This window comes from Cucurbita maxima, unplaced genomic scaffold (assembly GCF_002738345.1).
Source record: "Cucurbita maxima cultivar Rimu unplaced genomic scaffold, Cmax_1.0 Cma_Scf00009, whole genome shotgun sequence".
NCBI classification, from domain to species: Eukaryota; Viridiplantae; Streptophyta; class Magnoliopsida; order Cucurbitales; family Cucurbitaceae; genus Cucurbita; species Cucurbita maxima.
In genome coordinates, this window is record NW_019272025.1 from 3,223,939 (window position 1) to 3,241,218 (window position 17,280).

The 17,280-nt window shown below is 35.1% G+C and overlaps 2 protein-coding genes and 1 long non-coding RNA gene across 4 annotated transcripts; 2 read left to right on the plus strand and 1 right to left on the minus strand.

The window, feature by feature from the left end:
- Nucleotides 1-1,857: 1,857 nt before the first annotated feature.
- Nucleotides 1,858-4,571, minus strand: LOC111483956. Its single transcript, XM_023130346.1, has 4 exons — nt 4,350-4,571; nt 4,147-4,233; nt 3,098-3,290; nt 1,858-2,244 (listed from the first exon to the last, which is right to left on the minus strand). The coding sequence occupies exons 2-4, from the start codon at nt 4,198-4,200 to the stop codon at nt 2,114-2,116; spliced, it is 378 nt and encodes a 125-aa protein (XP_022986114.1). The 5' UTR covers nt 4,201-4,233; nt 4,350-4,571; the 3' UTR covers nt 1,858-2,113.
- Nucleotides 4,572-8,007: 3,436 nt separating this feature from the next.
- LOC111483575 lies at nt 8,008-9,919 on the plus strand. Its single transcript, XR_002718391.1, has 7 exons — nt 8,008-8,061; nt 8,159-8,384; nt 8,552-8,632; nt 8,726-8,825; nt 9,151-9,640; nt 9,725-9,830; nt 9,909-9,919. It is a non-coding gene; the product is annotated as an uncharacterized LOC111483575 (long non-coding RNA).
- A 719-nt stretch (nt 9,920-10,638) lies between these two features.
- LOC111483573 (OBERON-like protein) lies at nt 10,639-14,705 on the plus strand. 2 transcript variants are annotated; one of them, XM_023129766.1, is made up of 3 exons: nt 10,639-10,832; nt 12,138-13,242; nt 13,920-14,705. In XM_023129766.1, the coding sequence occupies exons 2-3, from the start codon at nt 12,159-12,161 to the stop codon at nt 14,432-14,434; spliced, it is 1,599 nt and encodes a 532-aa protein (XP_022985534.1). In that variant the 5' UTR covers nt 10,639-10,832; nt 12,138-12,158; the 3' UTR covers nt 14,435-14,705. The 2 variants fall into 2 exon arrangements, with proteins under 2 accessions (XP_022985534.1, XP_022985533.1); XM_023129765.1 differs by having other exon boundaries at nt 12,151-13,242.
- The last annotated feature ends 2,575 nt before the right edge of the window (nt 14,706-17,280 follow it).

The window sequence follows — 17,280 nt, forward strand, 5'->3', positions numbered from 1 at the left end:
AAAATTGAAGGGTAAAGTAGGTATTACGCAGCAAAATAAGTCAACATATTGGGATTCACGAGTGGAGCTATTCAAACGGCAGTTAAGGAGGGATTACCTGTTACCGTTAAAGTTAATATATATAATATTTGAAAAGTGTTAAAAGAACAATAAAAAATAAAAATCGAAAAAAACTTTCTAATATCAATAGTGAGTTATAAAAAAAATTAAATTAATAAAAATATCCTAAATTTTTTAATTTTTTAAAAAATACCCTTTTAACCCTTCAAAAAATTTCAATAATATTTTAACTGTCTCATAGAGAAATTTGTCATAAATAATGTTATAATTTCAGAAACATTTTATTAATACTTTCTAGAGATCGGATAAGAACACAATTAAATAAATAGAGTCATATTTAGAGTCTTAATTACTAAAATAATCACCAGGAATGGATAATAATGTATTATTAATATAGACATTTTAATATTATTTGTCACCATCATCTCATTTTAATAATAACATTCGGTATAAATGTATATTTTTTTATTCACACGTGATGCAATTTTAATTATTTATTTTTTTAATAATTTGTTTTAGGTTAGAGAAAAAAATTATCCTAGTGAATAGAAATAATAAAATGGGGACATCAACTATAAATTCGCGGGTCTATAAAAGGACAGTCGGCCTAAAATGGATTGTATTGGGCTGTCTCGGTAATTTTATCTGTGGAATGTCTTAGAGAATTTCATTGATCATCTGAATAGCGAGCGAAACAAGCCATGGAAGATGTATGATGAAATGGATTGGGTGACTCTCATACCATTTGCAGTCGTTCAAGCCCAAGGTCACGAAAGATATTGTCTCTTTCCCTTTCGGCCCTGAGAGGTTTCCACACCCTTCTCCCAATGTTTCGTTACTCTCAAAAAAATGAGTTGAGCTGCATTTGTTTGTCGAGATCATGTTTTTGTCTCCATCCCTATCTAAAGCATAGCTTAAAGTAGTCTGCGCTTCCCTTCTCATGTAATCCACTATTTGCTACTACTTGTCGTTAAATTTGTAGACAGACTTGCTCTGGTCATATAGACAGGTTTGCTCTGTTCATATTATAGAGTATTTGATGTGTGCTGAGATGCTAGAAGCTCGATGGAGTATTTGATAGCTTGCTTTGACCTATGAATGGGGATATAAGATAAAAACCTCGTTTCAAGCAACAGTGGGGAGTGAAGCAACGACAAAGGCCAGAGGGATGGTTGTTCTCGTAACTAATCAATGTTCTTTCTAATTGAAAGAGATTTGGCAAGAAAAGTACTTGATTCGACTCTATTAGAGAGAGGGTCCACATGGGAATGTTTGGTCGGTTTTTCAACTGCTCCAATTTTTTCTTTACTTTATGGCTTTTGTCTGTTAGCCAAGGTGAACATGTGGGTCCTGCATTTCTGAAATTGAGTGAGTCAGATGCCCAAAAATCACAAGTTCAACTTGGTGATTGGAACAGAATCTAATAAATAATACCCACATTCCATGGCATAATTGGGATAAGAAACTGAAATTCTAACCTTTCAGATCATGGAAGAAGAGGAAAGAAAGTTCACCTGAAACAATGGGAAATAAAAGAAATGGAAGAAGATGATCGAGCAATGTCGTTTGTCTTCCATGTGGGCTTGTCTAAGAGGGTGAGTTGAGGCCAGTGCAGACCCACCCCGATGCGAGTGCCGGAGATATTAAGTGTATCCTTTTGCACAATCAATTCAATGTACAAACAATAAGTAGTGTCCAATGGGAGCTCCAAAGCTCCAAAGTCTCTGGCAATCTCCCAAGAGGACGAGGACGGTCTTAAACTAGAGGAGAAAACATGAATTGACTAATATACAGGCATAATGAACACATAAAACTTGTACAATTTGCAACAAGATCTTGGTTGCTTCATTGTTTTTCCTCAAGTGGATCGCCATACTGAACACATAAAGCTTGTACATATAAACACAGTTCTAAACAAGAGAGGGGGGGGAAAGCAATATCGACTGATTCAATTTTTTTAGAAAAGGTAAACTAATATGTTTCTTCCCTACCTTTATATTCTTCACGCATAAAAGGAAATACATGAGGGCGTATAAATAAGATGATCTTGTTTCTATGGTTCCAGCTTCAAGGAAACAACTCGACATTGTCTGTTACGCTTGGCCACTTTGAGAAACACCATAGAGAGGCATGACGGTGCCCACCATGGTCGACGTACCTTTTGCTCCCCTTTCAAGCAAGCCACTGTAAGTATATAACTTAAACAATAAACAGCATGATCTTAATGTTAACTGGAAAAGCAGACATGTACATAGTTACGGTAGGTTGCTTTTGAAATGGTGATTCTGAAAATTCTAATGTTTCAAAAGCATAGTCAAAGCATACATACATATCAGTTTACTGCCTTGGAATTGAAAAAGAAAATTAAATGTCATTTTGAAATTTCTAAAAATACTTAAAAGCACCTTAAAATAGACTAATGCTTTGGTTTGGGGTCTGTTTCTTTAGTTAGCGTTTGAACTCCTTTTTCATAGGCTCGTCTTCTTATATGCCCTTGTACATTCTTTCATTTTCGTTTCTCTCAAAAAAAGCTAAGTTTCTCCCCCAAAGATGCGATTTAAAGGAACAAAAAGGTGTAGGGTGCCTACCCTCAAAAGTAATCTCAAACCCCCTCTTAGCATAACATTGGGTGCATGCATCAATTTCTCGACTATCGCTATCAGAAACATGATAATGACAGCACGGGAGTTTGCAAATGAATCAAACGAGGAGTTAAATAGTTGACTCTAGACCTCCAAACTTTTAAAGACAAACACAGACTGCTTCAAAAGGAGGGAAAAAAAAAAAAAAAAAAGGTAAGAGACATTGAAGAAGGTTTCAGAAAAAGGCTAACTCTAACTCCACTGTAAAATATACTCATTCGCTTGCATTTAGCTAAGATTTGGAGCATTTATTTATTTTTTATTTTTTGAAATTTAATTCATTATAATCATATCAGGAGTTTCTGAAATGGAAGTAGCAGCAAGACAACCCTGAATTGTTTTTCCCTAAAAAAGATTGAATTAAAAAGATGAGAAAAGTTGCCTCGCGCACAGACCTTTAATTCGTCGGAGTTCCTTACAAAGTGTAATGAAGTCTCCCCATTTCATATGGCATCGTCTGATAAACCTTAGAATCTGTTCAGTTGTGAACATTGACATGCCTTCAAGATACTCCCCATTGACACCATTTTCTTTAAAAATCTGGCGATAGCTTCCAAGACTTATTTCTTCCAACCACAAACCAACATCCTGGAAAAAAACTAAAAAAACATTATAATCGGCATGCAGAAGGCATATTATAAATCAAATTTCATTAAACTCACAGTTAAAATTTTATCCAGAGAAATGTGATATGATGTATAGTCCAAATGGTAACACATAAACACTCCAACTTGGACGGACAGGGTGCAGTTTGGAAAGATATGTTCACAAATTTTTGCACTCCAAGAAGCTAATAAACTATGTGACATCCAGAAGCATGCTGAGAACGAAGAACATAGAAACAGTATGACATTGCCAATTTAATTTCTTTAGTTCCATCAAACATAATTTCTTATACTCAAAATCTCTGAGAAATAAATTTAGGAGAGTTCAAGCTAGCTGTTAAGTTCAAAACTAGAAAGAGAAAAGAAAGGAAGAGGAAGGAGCTATAACAAGGAAAAGTCCAAAATTCCAGATGGGAAGGAAAATATCACTGGCTGACGATAAATTCAATTATTTCATTTCACTATCTACAGCTACTTTGAAAAGTTTTCAGTTGCTAACAAAACATTAATTCCGTAATCTTAACAAACAGAGTTGGAAAAAAAAAAAAAAAAAACACAATAATCAAATCCCATTGATCCAGCAATCAAAAAAATTAAAAATTAAAAATAAAGAAAAAAGAAGGTATCACTGAATCACGATCAAATACTTGAATAAGCAATCAATGAGGAAGGTTACAGTAGCCATCAATTTCAAACTCCCCATACCAACACTCTTAACGCATAACCGTTCAGATTTTCAAGTAGAATCCCAAACAACAAAGAAATTGCAGTTTAAGATCTTGGCACAAAAGATCCAAAATCAACGACGATGTATGAGATGCGAGAGGATTAGGAGATACCTCAACAGTCCAAATGAAGAAATCAAGAGGTTCCGGTCGCTGATCCTTGTTCATCTCCCTATCAGGTCCTCCCGAGTTTCAGATAACCTAAATTCACGAAGTCAAGAACAAAAAATCTCATCATGATTTCAAAGACAAAATTCAGTTCACAGAAAACTAAAAAGAAAACGAAGCCATATAAAGTAGAAATTGAGGAAGCTAACCAGACAGAAGCTGAATTTCTCCTTCTTCTTCTTGTTCTTGTTCCTGAAATGAAAAATCTAGGTCACGAAAAGTTCTCTACATTTGATTCATAACAGAAGTGGCGCACGAGAGATGGAAAAGTGAAATCAATGAAAGAGAGCGTTGAGAGGCTTTCGATCATTTGATGATTTCCTCTTTCTCTCTTCAATTCTCTCTCTCTCTCTTTCAGTTCCATTCCTCTCTTCTCCTCGCAGTTTGTATTGTATGCTTTGCCTTACTGTCTCTAACTCCACTCCACACGCGCTTTACACTTCTCGTGTAGTACACGCGTATTCTTTGAATTACCTCACTCCCGTTGACTATAATTACTATTATTTTTTCTTAATTATTTCATTCATAATTGGGTTTTTTAATTCATCTTTTTAATAAATTATTATTATCATTTTCCATATTTTTTCGTTTTCTATATGTCACGTCAAGTTTAGATAAAAGAAAAGGAACAAAATCATGCTCAATAATTTAGACGGTTTCACTTTATTTTTCCTTTTTCAAATTTCTTTAAACATATAATTTATAATTTCTTAATTTAAAACTAAATTAAATCATATTGTCGCTCTACCTTTAAATCTTGATGGAGCAAAGTTCGATTTATAGATGGCTATTCGACAGAGTAGTTCTTCTCGAGTTGCCACTTTCTCACCGAAGAACCCATTCGGTCCTTTTTTTCAAGAGTCTATCTTTAGGTAATTCATTATGCTACTTTATATACCAACCTCTAAAACGTCCCCACCATTAGGATTTGGGTTCTGCTTGCCCTGCTATAAGTGGTTCTCGATTTTGTCTGACCGTTCGTCTCCTCACTCACCACTACTCGGCAACACAACCTAGTAGAATTCATACAAACATGACTAAGCTTACACAAATAGATGTTATATGTTTTAGTCTGTTATGTATCACCATTAGTGTCCATGATTTTAAAACGCATCTACTATGAAAAAAGAGTCTAATACAATTTGTAACAATTGCTAACATATCTTGTCTACCTTAGCCTATTATGTATCGTTGTTAGTCTTATGGTTTTAAAACGTATCTACTATGGAGAGTGTCTAGCCATACCTCAATCATTGTCTCACCACTAACAAGTAGTTAAATATCATCGTCAGTTTCGTAATCTTAAAAACACGTAGGTTAGGAAGAGGTTCATTATCATATTAGATCCGGTTACGAGACTTTGAAATATTTTATATCTCAAACGAATAATTATTTTTTCTGCTCAATTAATTGATAAAGAATATTCGAATTTCAATAATACGTGGAAATGATTTAAAATGGAAGGAAAAGAAATGATTAATCATAATAAAGAAATGGTTGTGTTTTTTTTATGTTATTTATTAATTATTAATGATGACATTGTGGATCAAAAGTAGAAATATTGATTGATTACGTAAGGAGATCATATTTAAAGATGGAAATAAATCATATGTGGATGCGTGTCAGTGATAGAGGTGGCAGTGGGGTCCACGGCACGTGGCAAATATATTATTATTATTATTATTTATCCCATGAAAGCAGAATAGAAGAATATGAACCGTCGGATAAGGATGCCGGGGATGATATGGAAGATCTTGACGGTAGAGGGAAGGTCGGCGGCGAGTGATTGACCGTACCGTCGCCGGACACCGACTAATAAGCACCATGGAGGTGCATGTGCGGCACGTGTCCACGACCGTCGCATGCGTTTAAAAAGTATAATAATAATGAAAATCATTATTTAAAATTGGACCCCTGATTTAAGGCTTATTTAAAATTGTGCCCTCTTTATTTCCGGAAATTTTATTTTTCGAGATTGAACATCTGAGCCTTCTATTTTCAGTTTTATCACGTGACTTTGTCGTTCCCCATCCACAACAGCTATGAAAATAATAAAGAATTTTAAATAAAAGTTTTTAATTTTTAAATTATTATTATTTTCTATCTATAACATTTAATATTATGCAAATTTGATAAAGTAAATTGATTTCACTGTCACGGACATTAAAATTAAATTTTTATATATAGTAAAATATTAACTCCACCTCAAACCAAAATTCATCTCCATTTTATATATTTTTTTAATTATTTATTTATAGTTTTTTAAAAGTAAAAACTATTTATTTAATAAGAATGTGCATCTTATATTATTTAAAATTTTTCCAATATATTTTTTATTTTATAAAAAATAAATGGTATATAAATCAAATTTTTTAAAAAATGTTTTTTTTTTTTAAAGTTATTCAAAGGTCAATCATGTTTGTATGAAATGAACATGATTATAATTAAATACTCGATAAGTAATTAAATTGTTAATTAAATATAATGACATTAATTAATTAAACATGGTTAAAAATACGTCGACCAAAATTATCCGTAAACCCTACTAAAGCCCTTCCCACCTTCCCCTCTGTGAGTTATTCTGTGATTTCAATGCTTTCCTTTACTTCATTCGAGCTTCTACAATATGCACAAGCTTTCCAGACGCTCTGGCTCTGCTATTCTTGGCACTGGTGGAGCTCGCTACCACCGTAATGCTGCCTTCGCTTTAGCTCCGGCCACCCATGCCTCAGTCCTTCCCAATACGGTCTGTGTTCTTTGTCCAAAACGTGATAACTTCTGTCTGTGTCGTTTTGATGCTACGGGCTTGATTTTCTTATATCTTTGATAATGGAGTATTTCTGTGTGGGAGTGTTCTGAAATGGGTATAATTAATTGGAATGTTGATAGTTTGTATTACCTGAGTTGAATTTTTTGTGCCTTGGTTGTTCTTTTTTTCTCTCTTTGGTTTAATGATATATTTTGAATCGTCGATGTTGATGAATAGCCTAGTATCTACGATCAACCTTTTGGCGTTTAGATAGAAGTAAAGTATTCCGTAAATGGGTAAGTTTTATTGGGTACTATTTCACTTAATTCAGTATTGTTTTCGTGCTTGGATGGTCTCTCCGCACCCATTCGAGATTAAGATATTTCGTTGGATTGTTCATACTTGACGGTCATGTCGAGGATTGTTAGGAGATGGTCCCGATCATGAGTTTATAAGTAAGGAATACATCTCTATTGGTATGAGGTCTTTTGAGAAAATTAAAAGCAAATCCATGAGAGCCAATGCTCAAAGTGGACAACATCATACCATTGTGGAGGTTCATGATTCCTAACCATCAAAATCCGTTTTATGCTCCTTGGTCGCAGATTGGCATGTTTTAGACTTTGAAGGTCTCCTTGTTGCATTATTATGGTGGTTTATGTTGAAAGTTTAGCTTTGTGCTTCTCTGTTTTGGTGTTGAACTACTCTGCTGGATTGTTGATTTTCTGAAATATGGAATGGATAATCACATTTGCTCGACAATTTTCAGGTGGGTGAGAGCGATGGTAAAGTCAGACGGTACTCATTGCTAGCGTCTGGACATTTGGATACCGCAAAACCTTCCTCTCAATTGAATTTGAAACATACTTTTTCCTTGACCCACCGATTTGAATCAACTGCCACCGCATCTGATGCATCGGCTACTCCTCCAGTTGAGAAGTACGAGTATCAAGCAGAGGCATGTTCCTTTAAATAAGAAACTATATACTAATTTGGAATTAAAATCTTAATGTTTAAATTCACCGATCACCTTTTATATTCGTGTTTCTTTTTCGTGCCAAGTGAGTCGTCTCATGGACCTCATTGTTAACAGCTTGTACAGCTACAAAGAGGTTATTTATTATCAATGTTTGGCTCGTTTCTTTTTCTACAAGCTTACCTTTTGATACCTAAATTGAATATTGGTTTCTGCCTCTTCAACCTTCACAGCAATGCAAGTGATGCTTTGGATAAACTGCGCTTTCTGAGTGTGACAGACCCTGGACTTTTGAAGGAAGCAATTGATTTTCACATATGTATCCATAGTGATAAAGATAATGGGATTATAAGCATAACGTAAGGGTTCTGCTATTTGCATCCCCCCTCCTCCTCCATACCGACAATGCTGCAACATTTGCAGCCTGTTTTCTATCTCTATGCAGTGATACTGGCATAGGTATGACTAGGCAAGAACTTGTTGACTGCCTTGCTACTATTGCCCAGAGTAGTCTGTCTGTCTTCTTCCATCCTTACTTCTCCAACACTCTATAGAGAAACTATGGGATGACAGCTTACACAACAGAATCTATTAATTGTAATCTAATTAATGATTTTTCTTTACAGAAGAAGAAGAAGAAGAAAACAGAGACTGTTGTGGAGAAGTACTGGGACTGGGAGCTCACTAATGAGACCCAACCAATATGGGTGAGCTCACAACTCCTTTACTTTCCTGTTTTGTTGTTAAATCGCTGTTACTTCTAAGCAACTAAAGGGTGCTATTCCTATATGTATTTGTAGCTTCGAAAAGGAAGTCTCCACGGAGGAGTACAATGTATTCTACAGAAAAATTTTCAATGAGTACTTGGATCCATTAGCATCATCTCATTTTACAACGGAGGTATGCCTGCTTTTCCTCCTCCAGCGTCCACTTTCATCTGATCGTGCAAATCTGAGACCTCTTTTGCCTGCTTGAAATCCCTGGGAGAATGAGGATTACCATTCTGTCAACTAATTCTTCTACTCAAAATGAACCTACAAGTTTGTTTCCTAGATGATGAAAAGATCAAATAATCGTTAGCTAATTTATCAAAATGATAAGAATTCATCCAAATATCTTGGATTTATTGGCTAATTTACCTAATTGATAAGACTCCTACTTTCAATGAATGCTCTCTACCTTCGTATTTCATTTTCGTGGAGTTAATATTTGACTGAATTTTCAGGGTGAAGTAGAATTCAGGTCAATACTTCATGTTCCCTCTGTTTCTCCCACGGGGAAGGATGACCTCATCAATCCCAAGACTAAAAATATTAGGCTTTACGTGAAAAGGGTGTTTATTTCAGATGATTTTGATGGAGAATTGGTAAAACTTACCTAAATGAAACATCCTTTCTGTACTTTAAATGTTAGTTTTACCGGTGACAATGCTGATGATTTTTAAGTCATTCGGGTCGAGGTCATTAGTTTCCAGAATTATAGGATGACCCTCTGCCTTCATTATTGGTCTACTTTGTGAAATTACAACAAAGGAAACAGTAATTGGTATGTGTTTTAGGTGATAAGAATGAAGAGAAAGAGAAAGAAATAAAACAAGAGTTGGGCCAAACTTGTGATTGGATTAAAGTTGCCAATGTTCAGATGTCAAGTCGCCTAAGTTCTTCACCCTGTGTTCTTGTCGCTGGAAAGTTTGGTTGGTCTGCCAACATGGAGAGGTAAGTTACTGTCTCTCTCAATCGATCCAGATGATGTATACTCTATTTCAAGTGTTGGGTATCACTTTTTTTTTCCTTTTCAAGGTTGATGAAGGCACAAACTGTTGGTGATGCCTCTAGTTTGGACTTCATGAGAAGTAGAAGCGTGTTTGAAGCGAACCCTGAGCATCAAATCATTAAAAACCTGGATGTATGTAAAGAGCAGAAGTACATTTTATACTTTCTTCTGCCGATGCTTGTAAATTGATGTATATACAAATTTTCACAGGCTGCATACAATACAATACAATACAAGGGAGGTTTTTTGTGTAAACCTCTCCGTAGCAGATGTGTAAATTGATGCATATGAAGTATTTGTTTATAAGGGTGTGGAAACCTCTCCGTAACAAATGTGTTTTAAAATTGTGAGGCTGATGACGATACTTAACGTGCTAAAGTGGAGAATATTTGCATGTGGTGGGCTTGAGCTGTTACAAATGGTATTAGAGTCAGACATTAAGTGATGTACTAAGAGGACGTTGGCCTCCAAAGGAAGTGGATTGTGAGATCCCACATCGGTTGGAGAGGGAAACGAAATATTGCTAAGGGTATATTGCTAATAAGGGTGTGAAAAATTCTCTCTGCCATATGCGATTTAAAAGTGAATGATGTAAAAATAAAATGATTAAAAAAGAGGAGCGAATATGAACATAATTCTGGAGAGAATATATTTTATGTCAAATATATAAATATATATTTATGTGAAGGAATTTAACGCCGTGAAATGAGCGACGAGGCTTCACGTTTGTGCAATTGATTATTCATGTTGAAGGAGTCAAACCCAAACCATGGGTGTTGACTTTGGGTTCCATTGGTGAAGAGCGTGGACTATGGTTCCTTTGGCGTGGGGTACAGAAATGAAATGAGAATTAATTCATTTGGAATCGCCAGTTTTTTTTTTTTTTTTTTTTTTTTTTTTTTTTTTTTTTTTTTTTTTTTTTTTTTTTTTTTTTTTTTCTCTTTTGTCGATCGGATCATCGGCCGTCTTCGCCTTCTTTGCTTTCGTCTTCAATGGTCACCACCACCTGAACTCTCTCATCTTCATTTCTTCTTCCTCCTCTTCTTTTCTGGCCTGTTGGAGACGGCGCGGTCGAAATCACTACTCAACCTCTGAGCTCCCGAGTGCTTCTGCTCCTACTGGTTGTTACCCCAGGTAGGTAGTTTCTTTAGAGCGATATTTCAGAATTCTAGGTGTTTTATGAGTATCTAATTACCGGCCGGACGAAAGATTTGTCTGTGTATGCCCTTTTATTTTTTGTTTTCTGTCCCTTTTTGCCCTGTTAACTTTTCTTGCTCCCTTTCTTTTTAACCTCGATGCAATTAAATCCATTGCGTAGCTTAGATTTGTCCGCTGTCGCTTGGTGGCATATGATCTGTTGACGTTTTGATTTGCAAACAGGATTTGAGTGATGCTAGAGGATACTTAGCCTTCAATTAGGATTTACCACATGTATCATATTTTACTTTTGATTCTCGACTAATATCTTGTGTTCTTTCCATTTTCTTGTAATATATTTGATCTTATTTCATTCTGTGAATGATTATGAATAGAAAACTTTCACCGTCCTTTACCTGTGGTGGTTTTAGCAAATATTAATATGATAATAGAGTCATGTCCTTAACTTAGTCATGTCAATGTCAACTGAATCCTTGCGTATTGAACAAAAAAGTTATGAGCCTCGAAGATGTAGTAAAAGTGACTTAAGTGTCGAACAAAGGGGGTACTTTGTTCGAGGGCTCCAGAGAAGGAGTTGAGCATCAATTAAGGGGAGATTATTCGAGAGTTCCAGAGAAGGAGGACTTAGAGGAGGCTCTATGGTGTACTTTGTTCAAGGGGAGGATTGTTGAGGATTATTGAGAGGAGTAGTCTCACATTGGCTAATTAAGAGGAAGATCATGAGTTTAAGTAAGGAACACCATCTCAAATGGTATTAGGCATTTTGGGGAAACCAAAAGCAAAATCATGAGAGCTTATGCTCAAAGGGAACAATATCATATCATTGGATTTTAATTTTGAAAACAGTGTTCATGTTTCCATTGGAAATTGCTTTGTGATCGAAGCTGAATAATTCCGAACAAGGTCTTTTTGTTTCTTTGTGATATAAAAGCAGAAGGGCATGCTTTTGTTTGTTTGTTCGTTCGTTCAAGGTGTATTTTGAGCTTCCATCCCTTGTTGAAGTCACTTAATTGCATAATATCTGGATTTGATATTTATCCCGGAAACTTACTGGCCTATGAATAAGAAGTCCATCTTTCTTTTTTCTGAACAACTGTTGCGAACCAAATCGTTTCTCTTAAGGAATTGTGCCTGTCTCTAACTTTCATGCTTGACTTCTTCCCTCGCCTCCAGTTTTCATACATTATGCACTCTTTTGGTTATTAGCTAGAAGTAGACAGATATTTCTTTTTGTCTGATTACAATTCATTCATGCGCTCAATCTTTGGTTCTTACACTCAGCAAAATCTTGCAGAACAAATTATGCTTCCGCGTCAGCAATCACAGTCAGGCACACTGCAAACCTCGTTTTCCCTGGTGCCATCAGATGCACACTTACCTCAAGAGGAACCAAGATCAAATTCTGGTCAAGTTCGGGAGTCCCCTACAGAAAGTGCCAGTTCTCGGGAAACTTGGCCTAATGTTGAAGCAATGTTGGCAAAGAAGATGGAAAGTGGGAAGACAGATAATGATAATGCTGAACATTCAGTTGTTCGCCGTCTTTCTAGTGCTGATAAGATATCCCTACGGGATATTGCAAGGGAGAGAGTCGATTTAATCTCCGAAAAGATGCATCATTTGTCAGATGAGTTTCTTGAAGAGTTGAAATCTGGGCTTCGAGTTATCCTTGATGGTAATGGTGGTTCACAGCAGAGAGAGGAGATTTTCATTTTGCAGAAGCTTGTTCAGAATAGAACTGATTTAACAGCTAAGACTTTACTAATAGCCAACCGGGTGCAACTTGAAATCCTTGTTGCAATAAATACTGGAATTCAGGCATTCTTGCACCCGAATGTTACCCTCCCACAGACTACTCTAATTGAGATCTTTGTGTACAAGAGGTGCAGGAATATAGCATGCCAGAATCAGCTGCCAGCTGATGACTGTACATGTGAACTATGCTCCAACAGAAATGGTTTTTGCAATCTTTGCATGTGTGTAATATGTAATAAGTTCGATTTTGAAGTAAATACCTGTCGATGGATTGGCTGTGATCTGTGCTCTCACTGGACTCACACGGATTGCGCCATTCGTGACGGACAAATTTGCATGGGTTCATCTGTTAAGAGTGGACCGGGGGAAACTGAAATGCTTTTCAGGTGCCAAGCCTGCAATAGAACGTCAGAGCTGCTGGGTTGGGTTAAGGATGTTTTCCAGCACTGTGCACCTGCCTGGGACCTGGAGGCTTTGACAAGGGAACTCGACTATGTTAGTAGAATATTTTGTGGAAGTGAGTATAATAGAGGGCTGAGGCTTTTCTGGAAGTGTGAAGATCTCAAAGAAAAAATGAAAACCGGGGTTATGGACTCTTCAATGGCATGCAGAACTATATTGGGGTTTTTCCAAGGTAAAGAACTATTCGTTTATGTATAAACTTATCTCATTTCTTGATCATATATTTGGAAGCTGGTCGAATTCCTTCTTCTGATTCCATGTTGACGCATTGGGTCTTATTTACTACTGGTCTATTATGATTTTCCTCGTATCTTTAACTTATAAGAAACAGAACATCTCTTAAAATTGTTCATGAAAAAGTTAGAAACTGCATCCCAACAACCGTCTGGTTTTTTTATTTGCTTGATGATATATAGTGGTGAAAGGTGTGGTTTAGAGAGTAGGAAAATCAAATCACTTCCGACACTTTTCTATAGACATTGGTTGTGTCCAATTCTCTCTCTGAGGTTCACAAGGTAGGGAAAAAAAGGGTTTTCTGCATAAGGAGCCAACAAATAAATGTATTTACTAATTAAAATAGGCTCTTATAGGCATATATTTTGATTGTGCTATCTTATACTGGTTATGCCTTTTTAGATCAATTATTGTTCAATCATGATTTGAGGAGTCATTGGTAAACTAAACTGTAATAGTGGATGATATCTGATCCTATTCATGTAGAAAAGCTACTCATATTGCTATGAAATTGATGAAAAGAAACTTAATTGCATTATGCTGAGCTCGAGCTACATGTTTTTCCCATATTTTATTTTAATGAAATACCTCTGCTTCTTGTTTCTCTTTATGAAGAACTTGAGTTAGACTCTCCAAGAAGCATTGAAAATGGGGAAGGAGGACGACTGATAGCCCCACAGGAGGCTTGCACCCGCATCGCCGATGTGGTACAAGAGGCCATAATAAAAATGGAAATGGTGGCTGATGAGAAGGAGAGGAGATACAAAAAGGCACGAATGGACGTCGAGGCATTCGAGCATGAGGTTGAGGACAAGACCAGGGAAGCAGCGGAATTAAAGGTGGAGAAACAGAGAAAGAAGCTACAAATTGAAGAGCTAGAGAAGATTGTGAGGCTTAAACTTGCAGAAGCTGACATGTTCCAACTTAAGGCAAATGAGGCAAAACGAGAGGTTGAAAGGCTCCAGTTGATTGCTCTCGCCAAATCTGAAAAATCTGAAGAAGATTATGCTAGTAGTTACCTGAAACAGCGGTTAAAAGAGGCCGAGGCAGAGAAACAGTTCTTGTTAGAGAAGATTAAAATGCAGGAAAGTTTTCGTTCACAGAACAGTGGTGGGGCAGATCAATCCTAAGAACAATCCTTATTCCATACATATTTCCAATGCCGTTCTGTATCATACTGTGTCCTCTTATAGTCATAAAACCAGCTAAATGATGGTCACCCTTTGACTGGAGTTAACTATGTTTCTGTTGTGGGGTATTGTAATCTTGTCTATAGATCATTGTTTAAGCCGTTTGAAAGTATGGAGGGATGCTATATTGGTTGTATTACAGAGTAATTAGCCTTGGTAATCCTGGATTTCATTTCATTTCCTTTATGGTTAGATAAACCTGGTTTGTGGTTTCTGCAGCAGTGAGCACTGAGATTGTGTAGGGTAATGCTGCCAGAAAAGAGAAACAAGGGCAGTGATGGTAGCCAAGTAGGTCCATCCATTTGCTGTTACTCCCATCCTTTTTAGGAGTGCTCTCTAATGGAACCCGCTTCCAATATGCAGCAATCAGGCGAGCAGCAGAGCTGTATGATTTGGAGATGGTATGGTGTGAGTGGACTACATTTGTTCTTCATTGTTTGACATTAAAGGCTGCGTTCAGAAAGCTGAGCTCATTTCTTCCTTTGACCATGAACACAGGTAACTACATAAATGTCCTCATTTTTTTGTTGAGAAAAACATGTTTTGTTCATTGTTTGTTTAAGTTGTTTTCATTCCATTTCTTTCAATCTATCTTTTTTAAATTTTCTTTTCTGGGCTTCACCCTAATAAATAATGTTTCGTTCTCCTTCCTAATCGACGTAAGATCTCACAATTCTCCCCCTCATTATTCTCCACCCCAATTGTTGACACACCGTCTCGTGTCCACCCCTTTTGGAACTCAATCTCTTCGCTAGTACACCACTCGATGTTTGGCTTTGATACCTTTTGTAACTATCCAAGTCCACAAAAAACGATAATGACATTACACGATTTGAACATAGGACTTTTAGTTTAATTATATTGTTAATTTTTTTTTAATCATAAACGGATACCGGTAGATATGAAACACGGGTTGAAAGTTCGATACATTTGTCATTAGACATTAACCACTAAATTTTATTCCATGTCTCCTTATCATCCTTATGTATTTGTTTATTGGTATGTTTTTCATTGGATTTGGTCCAACTAAAGTTATTTATGGGAGAAATTCATATTTAATTTCTTTTTTTCTAAAAAAAAAAAAAAAAGGATATAAATTATGCATGAAAAGAATAAAACCCTTGTAATTATGCCATAAAGTGATCGCCTCCCCTTCATTCAAATCTTTTGTCATAACATCCATTCATGTTTCTCGTCTTCTTTTCAGTATTTTTATTTTCTCTCTCCAATAATTATTTTTATAGAATCTTAAAAATAATATTTTTAAAAAATAATTAAAATATTTACCAACCAAAAAATTTAAACTAAAATAAATGAATTAATTATTACCATTTTCATATTACAAAAAGCATTTAATAAATTGAATAATAGTTTATAGTAAATTTATTCAATGATCTTAAATTATTAAAAGAAAAAACTTCATAAATAATAATGATTGATAAATAAATCTTAAATATACATCTGTGAGATGACTATAGCTCTACTCCTGATTGATTTATATATATTTTTTAAATGATTTTTTCTCTAAAATTATTACACTAAAAAAAAAAAAAAAAAAAAAAAACTTGNAAGTAAAATATTCATAAAGTAAATGAAAACGAAATTAACAATTTATTTATTATTTATTTTTGTTTGGAAACGGCGGGGACAGAGGGGCAAAAAGATAATTTGATAGCTGGAAGGAGGGGTAAAAAGGGGAAAGGGATTATTTTTTTTTTACGTACAGCGAAATTACATGGGATAGACATTTGTCGCGTAGTAAAGTGAGGTGGGGCCGCCTTTCTCTCTCTAAAATTAAATAGCAACAGAGACAAACGATGTGGGGCCCACCAAAGTTGATGACGTGTTATCCAGCTACGCGCCGCTCCCCCTGCCTCTTCTTTTTCTTTTTTTTTTTTTTTTTTTTTTGTGAAAATAGCAAGCTGTCGTGGGGCCCATCTCTGACCACCTTACAATCCCTCACGTCTTCCGAGGACTCCTCTATTCTTAAAAACCTTCAAATTATAATCCCACACGTGTCCTTAAATTAAATAATTTCAGAAAATTAAAACAAATACTCCCATTAATTAAAATAATTACGTAATTGCATAGTTTTTTTTTAGTGAAATAAATTGATTTTTCTCTAATTTATTATATCTTTTAGATAGAATTTAGTTCAATTAAAAACACTTTCTTAAAATTTGAATAATTAAAACTAATTATAAAATTTTTAGCCGTCATAAAAATATTTAATATTTTTCTTTTAAAAGAAAATAAAAATTATTAATTTATTAAATATAAAATCAACGGTATAAACCCCTTTAACATTTTTTAACTTAAAATTTAGGGCGAAAGTTGATAATTGAACTAAAATTAAACTTAAATTCTAAAATATCCATTTAGATGACGTATAATCATACTAGTATAGCTCGATATTAACAAAAAGAAATAAACTTTTATTTAAAAAGTAAATAAAATAAATGAAGAGTCTAAAATTAAATTAAGAAAAAGTAATTAAATAGTATTTAATCTTTTTAGGTTCCCAAAATTGTCCCACACAAAAGCTGAATTATCTTTTCACCCATAGAAAGTGGGCCAAATTGCAATTAATGAGATTGTTTAATTGTACATGTTCCCACAAATTTCTTGGAATTTCATATACAGTCCCTGACACAAATACCACATGCAAAGTAGACTTTATTTATTTATTTATTTATTTATTTATATATTTAGTACAATAAACTCCTGAATAATTTTTAAGAAATTACACATTACATGTCATTATAAATAAATCACAATTATTTACA